The sequence below is a fragment of the Pantherophis guttatus genome, chromosome 1 (genome assembly GCF_059756535.1).
Source record: "Pantherophis guttatus breed Tessera chromosome 1, ASM5975653v1, whole genome shotgun sequence".
Lineage (NCBI taxonomy): Eukaryota > Metazoa > Chordata > Lepidosauria > Squamata > Colubridae > Pantherophis > Pantherophis guttatus.
The window spans coordinates 280,186,661-280,205,649 of NC_142063.1; the positions used below are offsets into that span (position 1 = coordinate 280,186,661).

The 18,989-nt window shown below is 35.5% G+C and overlaps 1 protein-coding gene across 6 annotated transcripts in view; it reads left to right on the top strand.

Annotated features, from left to right (window-relative positions):
• SDCCAG8 (SHH signaling and ciliogenesis regulator SDCCAG8) overlaps nucleotides 1–18,989 on the top strand; it is a 112,424-nt gene that overhangs the window by 50,717 nt on the left and 42,718 nt on the right. For 4 of the 6 annotated variants that reach the window (XM_087882988.1, XM_087882989.1, XM_034428252.3 and 1 more), the window contains exons 14-15: nucleotides 6,240–6,367; nucleotides 13,596–13,704. In XM_087882988.1, the coding sequence (XP_087739114.1) occupies nucleotides 6,240–6,367; nucleotides 13,596–13,704 (237 nt within the window). The remainder of the gene's footprint in view (nucleotides 1–6,239; nucleotides 6,368–13,595; nucleotides 13,705–18,989) is intronic. The other 2 variants (XR_015731463.1, XM_034428255.3) reach the window with 1 other exon arrangement.

Here is an 18,989-nt window from a genome sequence, read left to right on the forward strand (position 1 = left end):
CTGACGGAAGGGGAACCAGATGGAGGGAGCCAGAGCCAGTTTATTTAAAGGAAAAGGCAGAAAACACTGAAAGGCTGTACAGTCAGTGGCTAAAAGTGTGCATGGAAGAAGGTAAAAAAGCAGTAAGCAAAACTGCACAGTGGGACATCAAGCACTTAGCGTAATGACAGTAATTGTGAGTGTAGTTGGAAAGTTGCTATTAAAATCCATTCATCCATTGCTCTAAATAACATAAAGTGTTTCAAACACTTTTTAAATTGACAAGAATAGTGCTTTGTCTGTCAATTTTTGGTAATGTTAACACACAAAAGTTATGATTAGAAAAATGTTGTGGTTCAGGCAAGCCAAATCAAGACGATAATAAGAAAAGGTTTCGATATTAGCTGCAGAGTAGTCTCTTAGTTTTGCTTTGCTTGCAAAGAAATGTCACATTCTGACAAAATGTGAAAGAAATCCATTTCCCTGAAAAGCATGTTTTAAAACATACAGAATCTTATTCATCGTCTAATTGTTACTCAGAGCAAAAAAAAAAAAAATGAGGCGTGGTAGGCTGTGCTACAATGTGCTTTATGTCATTTGAGAATAGCTAAGAACATAAAAGTATGTAAGGCTTTAAAATTCAAGAGTTTGCCTGATTTGTTTTAATTATCACAGTCTTTGTAAGATTATATAATGTTATTAATTGTTCTGGTTGGTGATTCTTATTATATTGACTGCTTGTGCTGATTGATTTGATTTGAACCATGGTTTTATACTGCTAACCTGAAAGTAGATCCCATATATATTCACTATTAATCTAATATTACTTTGAAAATTCTTATTCCGTTTTATAAGGTCATAAATCTTTTTTTTTCTTTCTTCACTCCAATATTTTTCTTCTTTTCTTGTGTTTGCTCTTAAGTATCTGTTAAAACAAAATAAAAATAACACAGATTTTAAAAACTGTTAACATGTTCGTAGGAAGAGCATTTGAGAAGCATCTGGTTTATTAATTTATATTTAAGGTACAGGTGCTAATCCAGAATTCTTCTGTGGGGTTTTTGAGTAGCACATTATTGTTTGGAAATTCAGGAAGTTTCAAAACCAGTTTCTGTTGAATCTTAAGACACTCAGGCCCTCTTAACTGTTCCCTAGAATCTTGTTATAGGACATATTTTTTATCTAATCCTAAATGCTTAATTTAAAAAAAATATATAATATATAGATCATTGTAGCATAATCCTATAGAATATTTTTAATTGATTGTGTGCCATGAAGTCTAAAATGCACATACACTGTGTTTAATACAACATAAGATTGAAACCCAAATATTACAATTTGGACATTTTTTGCTACAGTTAGAGCATAATTGCAAGCAATACATCTTTAACTTTTCGCTGGGAGCCTTTCTGTGTAAAAGGAAATGAAGCTCAACATTTCAATATCTAGATAAATTTTGTGGTTGGTCCTTATATAAATTATATCTGATTTATCCAAGCTTCCTTTTTCTTTTTTTCTTATAATTTATAGTCCTATATTAGTAGAAATGCCATACTTTAATTATATATTTATAATCCAAATTTAGACATATAATTCTGTCAAAACGTTATGCAAAATATTTTTTTGTAGTAATGGAAAATATTTTTTTTATAAAAAAGCATGATATTGTTCAAAAACCATCATAATTGCATGTCTTTGGTTTTTTCTTATTTATAACCTTATTCTAAATTAAATCTAATATATTTTTATCAAAAAAAATCAAGACATGTAAAAAGTTTATTGGAGCTCCTGGGTCTCTGTCTTAGGCAGAAGGAATTAAAAATATATTTAATCATGTTAAGTTTTGATAAAATATGTTTGTAGTTTTCTTATTCTAGGTTGTTTAGAAAGCCACATTCCTATTTCAAACTCACAACTTTTGAGTTGATTAAATGTATTATTTAATAAATTAAAATTCAGGAACGATTTCATATAGTAAGAACAAACAGAATGCCTCAGGACTTTAGACAGAGTTTCTTCCTGATAGAAGGTTAATTCTAACATTTATATTTAATGTTATCAAGCATTTTGATAACAAGCAGAATAGAAGGCCACCTAACATAAGTATTTATAAATAGCTACATGGCAGTCTGCTACTCATCCATAGCTTGCTCCACTTTGAGGCCCTGCACTTATTTTTTGTGACCTTTATCCAACATAACTGACTTTTTTTTTGTACAGTGGCATCATTCCTTTCCAACAGTTGACCGTATGTTAGTATTGCAAAAGATTGTTGGATGAACTCTCATATATGTCTACCTAATTCAAAAATGTGATTCTGGGCAACTAACATAGGTTTGAAGTCAAAGCAAGATTAACAGTGAACACACCATTAGACAGTATAAAACTGAACAGCCAAAACCACAACATACTCAAAATCCTAAACCATTTAACTTTTCATCTGCTATGGCATCAGCCACAATTCTTGTGACAGCCCTTAATAGTGCACTTGTCTGGAGAGATATTACCCTATTGAAAGCTGTAAAGGGAAAGTTTCCAGAAATGAATCCCTAAAATCAGAGCATATTCTTGCTTGGGTTTAGACAAAGCCTGCTTTTTCTCAGCCGAACCTTCACAAATTCTAGATACTGGGAAAGAATTTGATAGCATAACCCAGTTAACTTGTGGTAGAGATATAAAGCCATATTCATGATATTTAACCTTTCAAATAGTTGATCTCATCCAGCAGCTTCATGTAGGTGTTATATAGGAGTGGAGAGAAAAGTAGAGTTTTCAGGAACTCTATAAAGCAGAGTCCTAGGGCTAGAACTTCATTTACCAACACTGACTGGAATTGCCCCAAGAAGAACCATCTCAACATCTCCTATATTCTCAATCTCCAAAATTGCTCCAGAGCAATATAATGACCAACTACCATATTTTTTGGATATAGAGTATAAGACACACATTAGTTTTTGGGGAGGAAAACAAGAAAAAAAAATTCTGCTTCTGCTACCAGCATCCATCATATTCATCTGGCTAGCATCCTTGCAGCAAACAGCAAACAGCCTGGTCAGCTTCAGCACGTTATCACAGCCTGATTCAGCACGAGCAGCTGATTGGAGTTGGATCTCCCGGAATACCGCCAATCAGCTATTCCAGGCTGCAGGGATCGCCACAGCCCATCACCCGCTCTGCGTTTTTGGCCTCCATGTGTTGCATTTTTGGCTAGTTCCAGGCAGTGGGATTGGCAGCAGCAGTGTGGAGGCCAAAAACGGCTGAAGGGTGGGGGCCGGTAGGTGGGCGGGGCTTTGGCAACATTTGCTGTATAAGACGCACAGACATTTCCACCCACTTTTAGGAAGGGAAAAAGTGCGTTTTATACTCCGAAAAATACAGTATACCAAAACCACTGAGAGATTGAGGGCCGGGATGCTGAATTAAGTATGTATTTGTTTTACATATACAGTAAATGTTAACTAGTATTGTGGGGAATGGCGAGGGGCCCCATTGCAGAATCAGAATGGGACAACTTTCTGCAACCAACTCGCCATGGCCAATTCCCAGCGAGACAACTCACCAAGGCCAGCTGGCTGCAAGACAACTCATGCAGAATAATTCAACAATTCAATTTAATTATTTAAAATAATTTTTTTAATTGTTTTGATTTTTGTCATAAACATTTCGTTTTGTCCCTCCTTTTGCATCCTTTCTTTAATTATTCTATTCCACCATTGTTTCAAAATTGGTGTAATTCTTCTCCCGCAGCGAGTTTTTCCCATGGCAAATTCACCATGGTGAGTTGTCCTGTGGCGAGGTCGCCGTGGCATGATGAGTTAGTCACAATCACAACCAGGGCACAAATAATTGAAAACAAAGCCTCCCAAACCAGGCAAGCCTGCAACTGGCATGCAACACAAAACTGTGTGAAAGCTTCCTGGTTAGTTTGTTAGACAGTCCAAACAGGAAGTGCAGCCAGAAATACTGTTTCATTATTGAAGGCTACATTCATAGAATCTTGCAAATCTGAAAGTACATTTCTCACACACACACACACACCTTTACAATCGAAGAAACTAAGGAAGATCCATTCTGAGATGTTTGCCATGTCCCCATTCCTTCAGTGGATTGAGATTGTGTTTGTCTGATCATGTCTAGTCTGAGGCTTTTTCTCCTGTCTCCCCAGGTGATTTCCATATGCTATCACTTTCCTTGTTATGTCTGCCACCTACTTTTCACACAGAAATCGTAGGAGGACCCTAGATTGCATGCAAGGTCTGCTTGGGGAGAGGAAGAGATCACAAATCCCTAGAACCAGAAGATCCCAAGCCCAGAGCCACTTCATCTTGTCAAGATTGACCTGAAGCCTCTTTTTCCCCATCCAAACCTTAACAGCTTCCAGATACCAAGGCAGGATGTCAACAGCATTGCTTAGTGTGCCAGGGGTAGAGATGTAAATCTGGATATTGTAATGTGCTGATGATAGCTCATTCCAGTGTGATGGATGATGATGGATGTCACCTAGTAGCTTAATGTACACATTAAGCAGGAGCAGAGATAGTACTGAACCCTGTGGAACTTCATAAAACAAGAGCCATGACTAGGACACCTCACTCTCAATCAATGCCAGCTGGAACCAACATTAGAGGAAGGAGGAGAACCAGCATAGAACTGGGCTGCCCAACCCCCAAAGCCAGTCCAGAAGGATACCATGATCAATGATACTGTTGCATGACCTCCGTTCTTGTCCTTCCAGAAGTCATCCAGAAGCATAATCAATATTGTTTCAGTCTCACATTCAGGTGTGAAACCCAATTAAAAGGGGTTCACTGTTCATGTCATACTTTATTATTTTACATTAAACCTGTATTTCGAAATAATGATACAAAGCCAGTGATTTGATCTTGGCTACTTTTATATGTAGCTACTACCATGGAAATGAGTGCATTTGAAGGAAGTTGACTTAGCAGGCAATAGGATTTGGCCACTTTAGCATTGTGTGGGCTAGCAGATAATATACCTTTGATCATATTGATCACCTGAAATTTTTGATAGTTGGCTCCATATTGTGCAATGGTGTTATATAAAATTATCTTCCTTATAGCCAGATTCTGTGTTTTCAAATGGACTACCCAAATTTGACCAAACTAGATCCTTTTTTTCAAAATTAAAAGTTCCACAATTGGTTATTCTGTTCATTTTTTTTATCTCCAGCACTCTTGAAAATCAGGGATGTCCCTTGATTTTGTTCATTGGGGAAAGCATCAGGCCAGCTATTCCAGTTATCAAAGGAATTTTAACAGAATTATCTGTTCTAGTGATAAGAAAATCCCTTAAAGGATGGAAGAAAGTATCTCTGAAGCATGATTTTTATCAAAAGTCATCCAGATATTAATCATAGTGCCAGTACTTGAGATTGAGGATTTTAGAAGAGCTAGGCCCAACAAATAAAAAGAACTTGATATCTCATAAATTAACACACTTTTTATTACATTAAATTCTGCATCATAAATAGTGATAATGTATTTGTTCAACTTAATTTAGAATGTATCTAGAAGTTGTTAAATGTGTTGCTGTAATACACACATCTAGAATGAATACTTATTATAAATGATGTCAGGTAAGAAAATTGCTGTAAGCTGGCCAGAATCACGTTAAAATGAGATGGGAAATGAAAGAATAAATGAATGAATGAATGAATGAATGAATGAATGAATGAATGAATGAATGAATAAATAAATAAATAAATAAATAAATAAATAAATAAATAAATAAATAAATAAATAAATAAATAAATAAATAAATGCATTGTGGCTGTATACAATAGTATGGGACCTGAGCAGAATATTATTAATAGAGAACCAGAATAAAGGCACATTTCTTAAATATATATGTGTAGTTTATTCTTGTCTTGTTTCTCCAGAACAAGCTATTAATAATATAGCTGTTTTTAAATTTGTTTTGCGTTTATGTATGTTATATATGTATCATGTATGTTTAAAACATTTTGTACAATTGCTTTTTCTATTACTGTTCTTAAAATTATTTTAACTTTTAATTTGCAGTTGTATTATTCACAATTTTGGATCGAAAACTACTTACAAAGAAATGAATATAATTACTTAGTATCCTCATCCCAGGGATCTGCTATTTTGTATTATTCCTGCCCTACGTGCCTTCTGCATATAAATATATAATAGATCTTAAATGGTGTGGGCTTGCTTTTTTTAAACTTGTGTACTTTCTGAGCTTACCGAGCCTCCCATCTTTTTTTTTTCTAGATTAGAAAAAGACAACATTCAGCATAGCTTTAGCAATGAGGCAAAGACTCGAGTCCTTCAGGCTCAGCAGAGAGAGCAGGATCTGACACAGAAGATGCGGCAAATGGAGGCCCAGCATGATAAAACTGGTAGGTGGTCGGGAAAGATTAGAGCCTGGGCACTCACTCACAAGCCCGGCCCATGCCTTACTGTGAAATGACATCAGGAACACCTGTAACCTTTGGCTGGCCGAAGGGAGCAGATGCTAACTACACCGGAGATTCCGAATTACATATTAGTTAGCGTTTAAAAGAGAAAATGGAAAGTATTGCCCACTGTCTGTTGATTTCAGAGTGCTGCTCTCACATCTGTTGCACCATCTGGATTATGAGTTTATTTACCTGTGTTCAAGAAACGTAAAGCTGAGAGGGACCACAACAAAGTAGAAAAACAAAGGGTTTATTTTTGGCTGGATTTTCAGGCACACATGTTATATAAAGAAAATAGCATCAGAAGCTCTGCAGGAAATGCTCTGAGCTTACAGTTAAAGTCTCCTGAATAGTACTGAACAGTTCCCACAGTACACACATTATAGCTACTCTAAAAGCTTAATGAGTTTGCTTCAGAATCCAAACAGGAGAAAAGCTTTAGCCATTAATTGGTACTTAATTCACTGTCGCAGCTGGATGTAATTCACTGGCTCCAAATTAATATGTTCCTTTATTTAATCTTCGTTGCTTCACACATTTTTGGAATTTGTGTATTCTGTTCTACTCAAATTTAGATATAACTTTAATCTTCTGTAGCTACAAGAATTTGCAGTACAAAGTTTAAATTGATAAGTATGGGATTTTGGCAACAGCTGATAATATCACTGAAATCTGATGTCTTTCAATACAGTATTTTAGTTCAGCTAACTTATCTTTCTTTACCTTTATAGTGTGAAGGTGAAATTGTTTCATGGAAATTCTGACAATATTTGTGTAGTCTTTTAACACTGCTTTTTAAGGTTTACATCAAAATGTACTATGTGTTTAACAGCAAATACATAACAAATTTCCATATACAGAATTGCAGAAAATACTCCCAAAGCGTGCATTTTCAGAACTCAACCTCTGAAACCAAAATTGTAATGAATTTAAATGTGCAATTATGAAATAACCCTTGCGGTAGTAAGCCGTGAATCATATATCTCCAATCTTCCTAAATCTGTGTATGTAATCTAACTAGTTATAAATTGACATTTGTGAAAGGGAAAGGAAAATAAAATTCAATCATGATTTTACTTTTTCTAAATATTTTACAAATTTCCCCAAAATTGACAGTAATTATGAGGAATTACTCGTGGCCTAAATATGCAAGTTAGCAAAATGTGGATTCAAGTCAGATTTCACATTGTGTTTATAATGTAATTCACCTTCACAAGTGTGCATGCACAGTGGCTTCTGTGAAATGAGGTTAACTCACCTAAAGATTTGTTTTGATTAAAATGCCTATACCACTTTTCCAACAAACTAGAACTATTATCATTAAATATGCTGAATTCCAAAGGCGACTGTTCGTGTTAAATCTTATACGGTGTGGGCTTGCTTCTGTGTCTGAATACAATCTGCATACTTTTTAATTCATGAGTTGTGAAGCAACTCTATAACAAGTAAATGGATTGTAGAACTTTAGGAAATTAATTGCAACATGTTAAATTAAATCTGATCATGCCCATGATCCGCAAAATTGAAGATGCTAAAATATTTGTTAAATTTTATAGGTTTTTTTTTTCAGAGTTAGGTGAATTTGTAAGGCTTTATTTCTTTTTTACAAGCCTTTGCTTTTTCAGACACTTCTATCTTTGAAAGAAGGCTAGAGGTACCTTTTATTATGCAAAGATATATTTCACTATTTCCCCCTCAATGTGTTACTTGTTTTTGATTTCTCGCAGTTCTGTAGCAATAGAAGTGCGGTGATTTGTATGTTGAATAAAGTATGCTGGTCTGTGCCTCTACCTGAAGACAGGTTAGAATGGCAGAGAATAGTTTCTGGGTCTGTGCACCTACTAGTTATGTTTTCAGTTGGAAGTATTCTTTAGTTTGTGGCCCCAAATCAGGAGAAATCTGGAGCTGAGCTTTAATTCATAAAAGCTTATACCTTTTAATAAATATGTGTTAGTCTGAAAAGGTGATACAAGACTCCTTCTGATTTTTGGCCACCTTAGACTAACACTTTTACAGTATGTGGCATACACCAGTGCATAATGGATGACCCTGTTTCTCTGATAGTAGATTGCTACTGTTCCTTTTTTTTCCCCTGTCCATGCTTGGCATCTTAATTCTACTTCTCAAAATCTGGTATGAGAATGAAAGCAATTTTATTATTGCTGTTAAGGTCATTACTGCCTTTTGATTGACTCATATGCCACCAAGGCAGAATGTATTTAAACACCAACTTAGATGAGTCTGATTTAAAATCTTTGAGGTAGAATAAGTCCTGTTTTAGTTTTATTTATTTTTATTGCTTACTGATACAATGGGGTTATTCCTCTCCCCTTTTTAAGGAAGCAAAGTTTTATGGTTTTGTGTTTTATGTTGTTATCTTTATTCTAATATCTATTTAATCTACTTCTTGTAAATTATTTTTTAAAAAGAAGAATAGGATTAATTTTTAAATAAATGCACATACATTCTTTTATACTGCTTAAGGAAATGTCCTGATCTGGCAAATCTAGTTTTTCTTATAATTAATATTACATTTTTTTATTATTATTTTAATTTACATGCCGCCCTTCTCCGGAGGCTCAGGATGGCTTACAATGCGCTAAGCAATAGCCTTCGTTCTTTTGTATATTTATACAAAGTCAGCTTATTGCCCCCACAAACTGGGTCCTCATTTCACCTACCTTAGAAAGGATGGAAGGCTGAGTCAACCTTGAGCCTTGGCGAGATTCGAACCTGCAGTAATTGCAGGCAGCTGTTCTTAATAACAGGGTGCTTTAGACCACTGTACTACCAAGGCTCTTTTATAACCTGCTTGCTCTTGGTCAAAGTAGCCTATAACAGATTCACTAGCAATACCTTGAATTAACTGAATCAACCAAAGTTCAGAATTTTATATGTGATTGTCATGTCCCAGCTCATGAATAATTGTGAATGATTACTTACTTTATATATTTATTTGAATGATTTGTATGGCTGCCCATCTTTCAAAATGCTGCTTGGGCGTTTTCTCAGAGCAAAAACCAAAAGCAAAAGTTAGCTTGTTTAGTTACCATCTTTTGCTGGTCATTCTTCTTAAATAGCCAGGATAGCATTTAATTGACAGCCATCTTAATTTGAAACTGTGTTCTGTTTGAATTCTACAGTAGTGACACAAATCCTAGCAGGCCAATTTTTTCTATAAATGAACATAAGTATTTGCTTTATGATTTCATTCCACATAAGTGTATTAAGGGGAAAGGGACTATTTGTGGCATCTTTCTACATTCTATACAACACTTCTGTGTATAAGCAGCTGTGACTTGGCACAGATATGCAGAACCAGTTGTCATTTAGTCTTTTCACTCATATCTGTAAAATCTTCATTAATCTGCTTACATTTGAGAATGGTACTTCATGTCAAGTGATTTTTTTAAAAGAAAAAACTACAACAATGGAGAAGTAAAAGACATAGGAAAAAAACACAGAAAAAACTAATCTGAATAGTAATTATATTAAATTGCATGGAGTTCTATCTGTTACTTTGTTAATAATTATAATGTTACTTTTTCAGATAAATTCCTAATCATATTTTTCCTGCAGTTCCTATCCTTTCCAGTGATCTTAATTCTTGAATTAATTGAAAATTTCTATCAGTCAGATGGAATATGGCAGGATTGTTTGCATAGTTTGAAAATATCTGACAAATTATGGGATTGGTATTTTCATTTTAAAAAAGGGGATAAAACTTTTATGAATGGTATAGACTAGCTATATTTATGATATTTCCCCCTTGTTAATATATAAATATTCCACAACTTGCTGCACTGTTTTAGTACTGTACATTGGTGGGTATTAATTGTGAGTGAGATATCAAGTGACAGATTCAAGTATTTCAGGTTTTTCCTATACACTGTTCATATTTTATAATTTTGCTATATAGGTTTCAAAAAAACCATTGTGGGCAACTAAACCAGATGAAAATCATGTGGGGGGGTGTGTATATGTAATCCATCATGCTATGTTTTGTAGTACCAATGTTGGGCAGAGCACCTAAAAGGAGTAAGAAATAGTAAGCTGAAGAAATTAAAAGACATGTAAGAAAAAAAGGAGAGGAAGTTTAGGTAAAATTAGATTACACCATCCCTATCTTTGCTAACCTGCCATTGCTTCCACCAGGCCCATATACCAGCTCATACAATGCCTTGTGTTTTTTTCTTTTTAACTTTTCTCTTACAGGAATTCATCAACCGTATCAAAATATGACTTTCTTTTCCTTCCTTCTCACCTATTTGCAATTCAGTCCTTCTTTATTCTTTCTACATGACCAAGTCACCTCAGTATATTTCTTCATTCATTAAGCATTCATACATTCTTTACATCCTATCTAAATCTTATTTCCCCATACATTAAGCATCCTGTTCCCACTATTTTCAATATGTTTTTAAGTTTCTTTTGTTATGTTTTCATTAAATAGACTGGTTTTTTTTCTTTCCACCTTTTATGTAATATACACTTTGGACATTGCTTATTGGTAAATAATGTATATATTGGAGCTAGCCAATCAGTAGTCCTGTCTTGGTAGGTATTATCATGGATGCACTGACCTTGTCAAGAGCAGATGCAGTTGGCACACTAGCTTAAGGTGGGCAAAGATGCTCCTATTTACATCTTCTTGGGCATCTGCTTCTTGGTGAATCCAGATGCACTCACAGACTGCAAACCTGATTCTTTAGGGAAGTGTTGCTCCATTTAAAACAGGTTGCATTACAGTTCCAGAATCCATCTATCACTCTCTCAAGCACTTCTGCCAAAGATTGGCTTCTTATTATGAGGAATCTTGTCATATCTTCACTGGGTTTAAACTGAAGTGTATCCATGAACATGTAAGCATAGAAAGTACATCATTAGAATCTTCTAATCTTAATTAGGATGAATGTAAGAGATTTTTACATAGGAAATTTTGTTGTATCATCTTTCTTCTATTCTTAATGTGGTAGATCTTTCATCCAGTGATTTGGAATAGCTGCACTAGAAAAATCAGTGTAGATGTAGTAGCAGTAGCAAATTACAACATCTTCTTTGCCATTGAAGCTGAAGTACATTCTTTAAAATGGTCTCTACCTTCTACTGATTTATTCTGAATTTCCTCCACCATTGCTGTGGTTGGCATCCCTATTTTCATTCCTCTGAACTTCCTGGAAAACCAGCAGGCTTCCTGGAAAACCAACAGGCTTCCTGGAAAACCAGCAGGTTTATCAGCATAGAGAAAATATTCAGAGGCAATAGCCTCTCCCATTTCTTTAAAAATATGGACTTCTCTACAACCATAAATTACATTCAGAATTAATGTTTATGAATAATAAACTATATTCTCCTAATTAAATAGTCATCTTACTGCCCTGAAGAGATCATAATAAAAAAAATGCCCTACCTGAAATAATTTGGGGTGATAATCCTTCACTTGCCATGGAGGCAATACATTTCTGAACTACTAATTTGATAGGAGCCAGTTTGGTGTAGTGGTTAGAGTAAAGGTAAAAGTTTTTCCCTGTCCAGTCATGTCCAACTCTAGAGGGCAGTGCTTATTTCCATTTCTTAGCAGAGGGAGCTTACATTGTCTGAAGACACTTCTGTGGCCACATAGCTACCATGATTATATGCTGAGGCATGGAGAATCCTGTTATTTTCGCACCGAAGTGGTGCCTATTTAATTACTTGTATTTATATGATTTCCACTATCTCAAATATCACAATTCTCTATTTTCTCTGGTATTTTCAATTTGCAGATTAACTCATGAGATAACTCCAGCCTCCATGCAAAAATGATTTTGATTATAGTAGAAATATTTTCCCAATGCCTCATTCTTTACACCCAGACTAAAATAGATAAGGGCAATGCAGCATATATTGGCGAAGGACCTTATTACAGTATAAGAAAATGGAATGGAATGGAATGGAATGGAATAGAATAGAATAGAATAACTGAGTTGGAAGAGACTTTAGAGGTCTTCTAGTCCAACCCCCTGCTCAGGCAGGAAACCCTATACCATTTCAGACAAATGGTAGTACAATCTCTTCTTAAAAACTTTCAGTGTTGGAGAATTCACAACTATTTCTAACTGTTAGGAACTTTCTCCTTAGTTCTAGGTTGCTTCTTTCCTTGATTAGTTTCCATCTATTGCTTCTTGTCCTGCCCTCAGGTGTTTTGAAGAGGGAAATACAGCAGGGAAATGTGTTTGGTATCTAGAAGGATCAAAAAACAACCTCCTATTGAAAATACAATAACTCATAATAATAAACCATGGCCAAAACATGTAAATATTTATCCGTTATGGCATTGTTAAATTGTTTTTAGAGTATTATCTGTAAATATCATTATGTTTAGCATAATTACAAAGAATGCATGATCATGTTTGGTGGTTTCCATGTGAAAGTATTTTCCATGAATAAATGTTTTCATTTTTCATTACCCAAAATGTAATGCTAATTCATTGATAAATGGTGGATGATGGGATAATTTTATTAGTTTTTCAGACTGCAGTTTGGGGGAAAAGCAACATGTATTGAGGCAATGTTTTCCTTGTATTTTTCCTCCCTTTTAAATAGTAGTTTGGGCATCAGAATCTAAAGCATTTTTGTAATTCATTTTAGCTCCCAATATCTTAATCTTTGGGACCAAGCCAACAATTTCAGGATGATTTGTTAGGTACTAAAGTTGAAGAAACTTAGTTTAAAAATGGAGATGATAGGGTTAGGGTTAGAGTTAGGGTTAGGGTTAGGGTTAGGGTTAGATAGGAAATAGCATTAGGTTAGATAGGAAATAGCATTCTGTAGAATTTGTCATAGGGCAATTGTGTATTTCCTTGTAAAGAGAAAGTGTCAGCTCTTGTTTTTAGTGAGAAGCATTGAGGTGTATTATTCTTTGTTTAGAAAACTTCTATAAAATTGATTTAGTATTTGAAGAAAAAAAAGAGAAAAGCTTACAATTCATATCAAGAAATGTGACTATTTATTTGTCCTAATACTTTAGTTTTTCTTTGCTATGGTTAACTTTTTCAAAATGTAATTTGTGCATAGTAGTCAGAGTAAAATTTTAAAATGCATCTAAAATTCTTTCTGTAATATCTAAATCCTGATATTCAAAAAATTCTTATCTATATTTGTATATATATATGATTATTGTTTCTAGTAAATGAACTGGAATCGTTACTGAGTTCCCAGAATGCTCTTCTATCAAAATTAAAAGAAGAATGTTGTCAATTAGCAAAGAAGCTTGAACATGTCACTGAAAGAAATAGGTAAAGAAAGTCTGTAATTTTCCTTATGAAACTATTAGAAAGTATTGAGACTTCTTTATTATTTGTAAGTGCTCAAAATAATGCTGCTTCCCATAGTAAGACAGCATTTTAATTGGTCTAGACTTTGACTGTCAGTGATCTTTAATCTCTTTCCTTCCTTCTCTTACTCCCAATGAACACATTTAATATGTGGACAAAAGCAGATGCTGATTACAGCCAATCTATAGTAGAGACATTATATGCTCATACTAATGAGCATCTATATATGATGTGTATCAATGTATAATGAGTGTATAATTGTGTGTGTGTGTGTGTGTCTGTCTCTCTCTCTCTCTCTGTGGTATACAGTGGTGGGCTGCAACCGGTTTAACAACCGATTCTGTAAGTGTGCACGCACACGGGCTTCGCATGAGCGTGCATCTAACGTGCTTGTGCGCAGCGTTCAAAATACAGCAATTTGAAGCTCAGCTGCTTACCTTCTAAGGCAGCCCTGGTAAGTAGAACAGCAGAGGTGTGAAAATCAGCTGTGCCGCGCGAATCAGCTGAGCCACAAAGAAGGAAATATAGGACAGATAGGGCAGGAGCGAGTGGGTGGGGCCAGCTGATCATCAGAACTACCGTTTCGCCTGAACCAGTCCGAACTGGCAGCAGCCCACCACTGGTGGTATGTATGTATGTATGGGCTTCTTCCTCGTACATACTACAAAAAGAATTGGTGATTCCTAATTGAAAAGAATGAGAAAGAAATTTGTGTACCACAGTAGTTGTAATCACAATAGATGTGCAATATCAGCTTTTTAAAAAGTTCCCATTTTTATTAACTAAATTAACTGAATAATTTTAATACATTATGGATTGCAAATTATTAGTCTTGTGCCTAAACACAAGATATAAATCAGTTCTTGAGTAAAGTTGTTTCTGAGCAGTGGTGGGTTGCTACCGGTTCTCCCCGTTTTTTGCGAACCGGTAGTGGAAATTTTGAATAGTTCAGAGAACCGGTAAATACCCCCTCTGCCTGGCCCTGCCCCCAATCTATTCGCTGCCTCCCGAGTCCCAGCTGATCAGCTAGAAGGAAAAAATCAGAGTTCACTTGACAAAGAAGAAGAAAAAAAAAACAAGACACCTTTGCTTTAAATTGAGAAGCCAAGAAGCCTCCCAACTGATCAGCTAGAACCAATCCGCTCCTTGTGGATTGCTCGGTGGTGGTAGATTGGCAATTGAGGCCAAGGTACCTGAAATCGGTTTCCGATGCTTTCGGTGGTAGTAGAGCGGCAAAAAACTGTTTAAACTCTTGCTGCGGCGCTTCAAAGGGCCGCCCTACAGCTGATCAGTGGTAAAAGGCAGTGTGGTGGTAGACAGGTGCGCTCCAAAAACAAATAGGTAGACCGGAACGCTCCAAAAACAAATGGGTAGACCGGTATGCTCCAAGAACAAATGGGTAGACCGGTACGGCTCTGCAAGCAGTTAAAAGCCTGGTAGACCAGTACCTCCGCTAAAGCCTAAAGAATTGTTTGTCACATGACCATCAAACCATGCCAACAAAATAAGCCACGCTCACAGAACCGGTAGTAAAAAAATTTAGAACCCACCCCTGTTTCTGAGGTACATATTCTTGGGTAAGGGATAAATAAATACATAAGGAATTGTTTATCCATTTTGCACACTACTTATTTATTTATGAATGTGCACTATATGTCATCCTTAAAAAAAAACAAGTACCGTGTTTTCCCAAAAATAAGACCCTGTCATATATTTTTTTGAACCCTGAAATAAGTGCTTGGCTTTATTGCCATGCACTCAAAAGCCCAGTTGAGCTTATTATCAGGGGATGTCTTATTTTGGCGGAAAGAGGGTATTTGATTCAGATTAAGTTACAAATGTTCAAGGGATAATTATTTGTACAGTTAGGAATTGAAATGCTATTGCTACATTTGGCATCTTTTTTCCTGTACTGTATGTTAATCATGTTAATCTGAATGAAGTGGAACTTTTAACTAAATGTTGTATTGTGAAGTGCTTTTCTATAGAGCTAGGCCATCTCCTCCATTGTGTTGAGTTTTCATTGGGGACTGATATCCATTCTTATTGACAGAGGCGGGAGTTGTAATCCATATCTGGAAATAACATATGCCTTTATAGAATAGTATAGCAATACCTACCCCACCATTACTGCTTATAGCTTGTGCCTCACTTGTGCCTTTATCTCCTTGAAATTACAGAATAATCTCGAGGGCACTGTTCTTGAAATAATTATTAGCAACTTTGTTGATGGAGATTGGAGCATTCTGCATCTGAGAATTACATTTAGAGTGATTAATTAATATGATAGTTTGTCAGTAATCATGGTTAATCCATTCTGAAACTGCTTCTTTATTAAAATTTGCGTTGTGCAATAAATAATTTGCTGGCAAAATTAATAATGATTGTGTATGAAATGACTATAGATTGGAAAAAATGTAATAATTAATGTATGTTTCTTATTAACTATGTCATGAATGCATATTCTAAATGCTAAGAAATTCCTTCAAGTTGACACTAACATTTATAAATAAGATTTGGAATATAATTAAAAGCCATCTCTCCTCAGATTATGCCTCTTAAGATATATCAGAAGTTAAGCATTTTTACAGGTATCAGGTATCTGTGTAAACTTCCTTGTATAGATTAATGATGCAAATTAAATTATAGTTAAGTGCATTACTTCCTACATTTTTAGGTTTTGGCTATCTTTACGGTCTAGGATTACCATATTTTTTGGGGTATAAAACACACCGGAGTATAAAACGCAGCTTAGTTTTTGGGGAGGAAAATAGGGGGGGGAAAATCTGCCTACCAGGCATTCATCTGGCTAGCGTCCTTAGTCTGGTCAGCTTCAGCACATTAGTTTGCTGGTTAGTTAGTTAGTTAGTTAGTTAGTTATTTATTTATTTATTTATTTATTTATTTATTTATTTATTTATTTATTTATTTATTTATTTATTTATTTATTTATTTATTTATTTATTTATTTATTTATATACCGCCCTTCTCCCTGAGGACTCAGGGCGGTGTACAGCCAGAATTAAAAAACATAAAATACAAATACAAATATTAAAAAACAATTAAAATATATATAAATTTGGCCCAAAATTAAAAATACAAACCAATTAAAACATTTAAAATTTCTTCTTAAGCCAGCCCGGCTTGCTGGAAAAAGTGGGTTTTAAGGGCACGGCGGAAGGCACTAAGGTCTTGGATTCTCCTTATATCTGGGGGCAACTGATTCCAGAGGGTAGGTGCCCCCACAGAGAAGGCCCTCCCCCTGGGGGTCACCAGCCTACATTGATTGGCTGATGGCACCCTGAGGAGGCCCTCTCTGTGGGAGCGCACGGGACGATGGGAGGTCGTCGGTAGCAGCAGGCGGTCTTGAAGATAGCTAGGCCCGATGCCATGGAGCGCTTTAAAGGTGATAACCAGCACCAGCACCTTGAAGCGCACCCGGAAGACCACTGGGAGCCAGTGCAGCTCACGCAACAGCTTCTAAGGCACAGCTGAGAGGAAGCAGCAATGAGAAAAGCAGGCAAAGCACGGGGGGATCTCTTCACTCGGCTAGCGCCTAATTAGGGCTGAAAAAAAGCTTCTAAAGAACAGCTGAGAGTCGGAGCAAAGTATGGAGAGATCGCTTCACTCGCTAGCACCTTGTTAAAGCACAGCAGAGAGTCGAGGGAGCAGGCAAAGCTCGGAAGATTGCTTCACTTGCTAGTGCCTTGTTAGCGCCTCGTTTGGGCTGAAAAAAAGCTTTGAAAAAGCTACATTTGGCGTATAAGACGCACCCAAATTTTCAGCCTCTTTTTTTTTTTTTTTAATTTGATTTATATGCCGCCCTTCTCCGGAGACTCAGGGCGGCTTACAATGCCTTCATTCTTTTGTATATTTTATACAAAGTCAGCTTATTGCCCCCACAAACTGGGTCCTCATTTCACCTACCTTTTGGGGGGGGGAGGTGTATCTTATACTCCAAAAAATATAATATATCTGTTTTGGTGCTATAGTATAGTATAATATAATATAGTATAATTGACATTAACAGACCACTTTGAACTATTTCACGCAACCAAGGAGGCCCAAGCAAAGCTTCTTAAATGTTAATTTTTTTTAATATCAAAAAACAAAGTGTTTTCCATATTAAATATACTTATTTGTTGGCACAGTGCTTTTGTTTATTAAAAAGAATTTTTCTACCATTTGAACCAAGAAAAGGATATAATATCTTAAAATAGTCTTTGAAATTTTAGTATATTGTAGTACTGCTTAAGTTTAACAAAATATAATGTATTAAGGTTTATACTTCTCTTGATAAGATTGTCAAGAAGTGAATTATATTGATTAATATATAGAATATCTTGGGACTGATTATATCCAGGGTATGTAAAGATGCAGTTATCTTACACAAATAGATAGCAGACCAGCTTTATTGGATTTAGCTGTTACCTTCACTAATGTATAATATTTTTGGCAAATTGTTCAGTGGAATCTATAATAATAAAAAATTAGCTTGAGCAAAAATTTTCCCACATACATAGGCGGATCTTGGACATACTGAACTTACTCCCCTCCAGCTGCACATCTAGCTCTATGTAGGACGTGGAATTGTAATAATACAATACTTCAGTGTTTTCTATGTGATTTTTTCCCCCCTTTTTTGGATTATCGTGGTGTCTAAGGTTTGTGGATTGATGCTTGACACTGTCTATTGTGTATTTGTGATTTGCTCTTTGTAATTAAGTGCAACAATGGAAGTCCATTGGGTCTCGTTATATATAATGGTTGGTTTAATTTGTTTCACTTCTATCTTGTTAATTGTAAATTGATCATTAAGATTTGAATTCTAATCTGTCACCAGGGTTGAGTGTATTGAAGCTAGAGAAACGATCCTGTTTTTAATCACCGATTATGAGAAACAAATTTTATAATTTTGGTGCACATTGCAGTCCATATATTTTAACACTGTTTTTATGGTGTTATAAATATTGTTAAATGACTTTTAGTGTAGTTTTACTGTTTCCCTATAATGGATAAATTATATTACCATTTTGGCAACAGTAGGCATCCAACTGTGTGAGTTTAATTGAAGTAAAGAACATGCACCCGGTTGAACTGTTTTTCTGCATGTTCAATTGATGCTGCATTGGATGACTGCAGTCATTACAGTTAAACACCAGGAGTGTCTTGCAAAGCTAGAGAATCAGAAGCTAAAACTGAACTTGTGCGGAAAAGTAAGCCACAACTGTGATATCTTTTCTTTT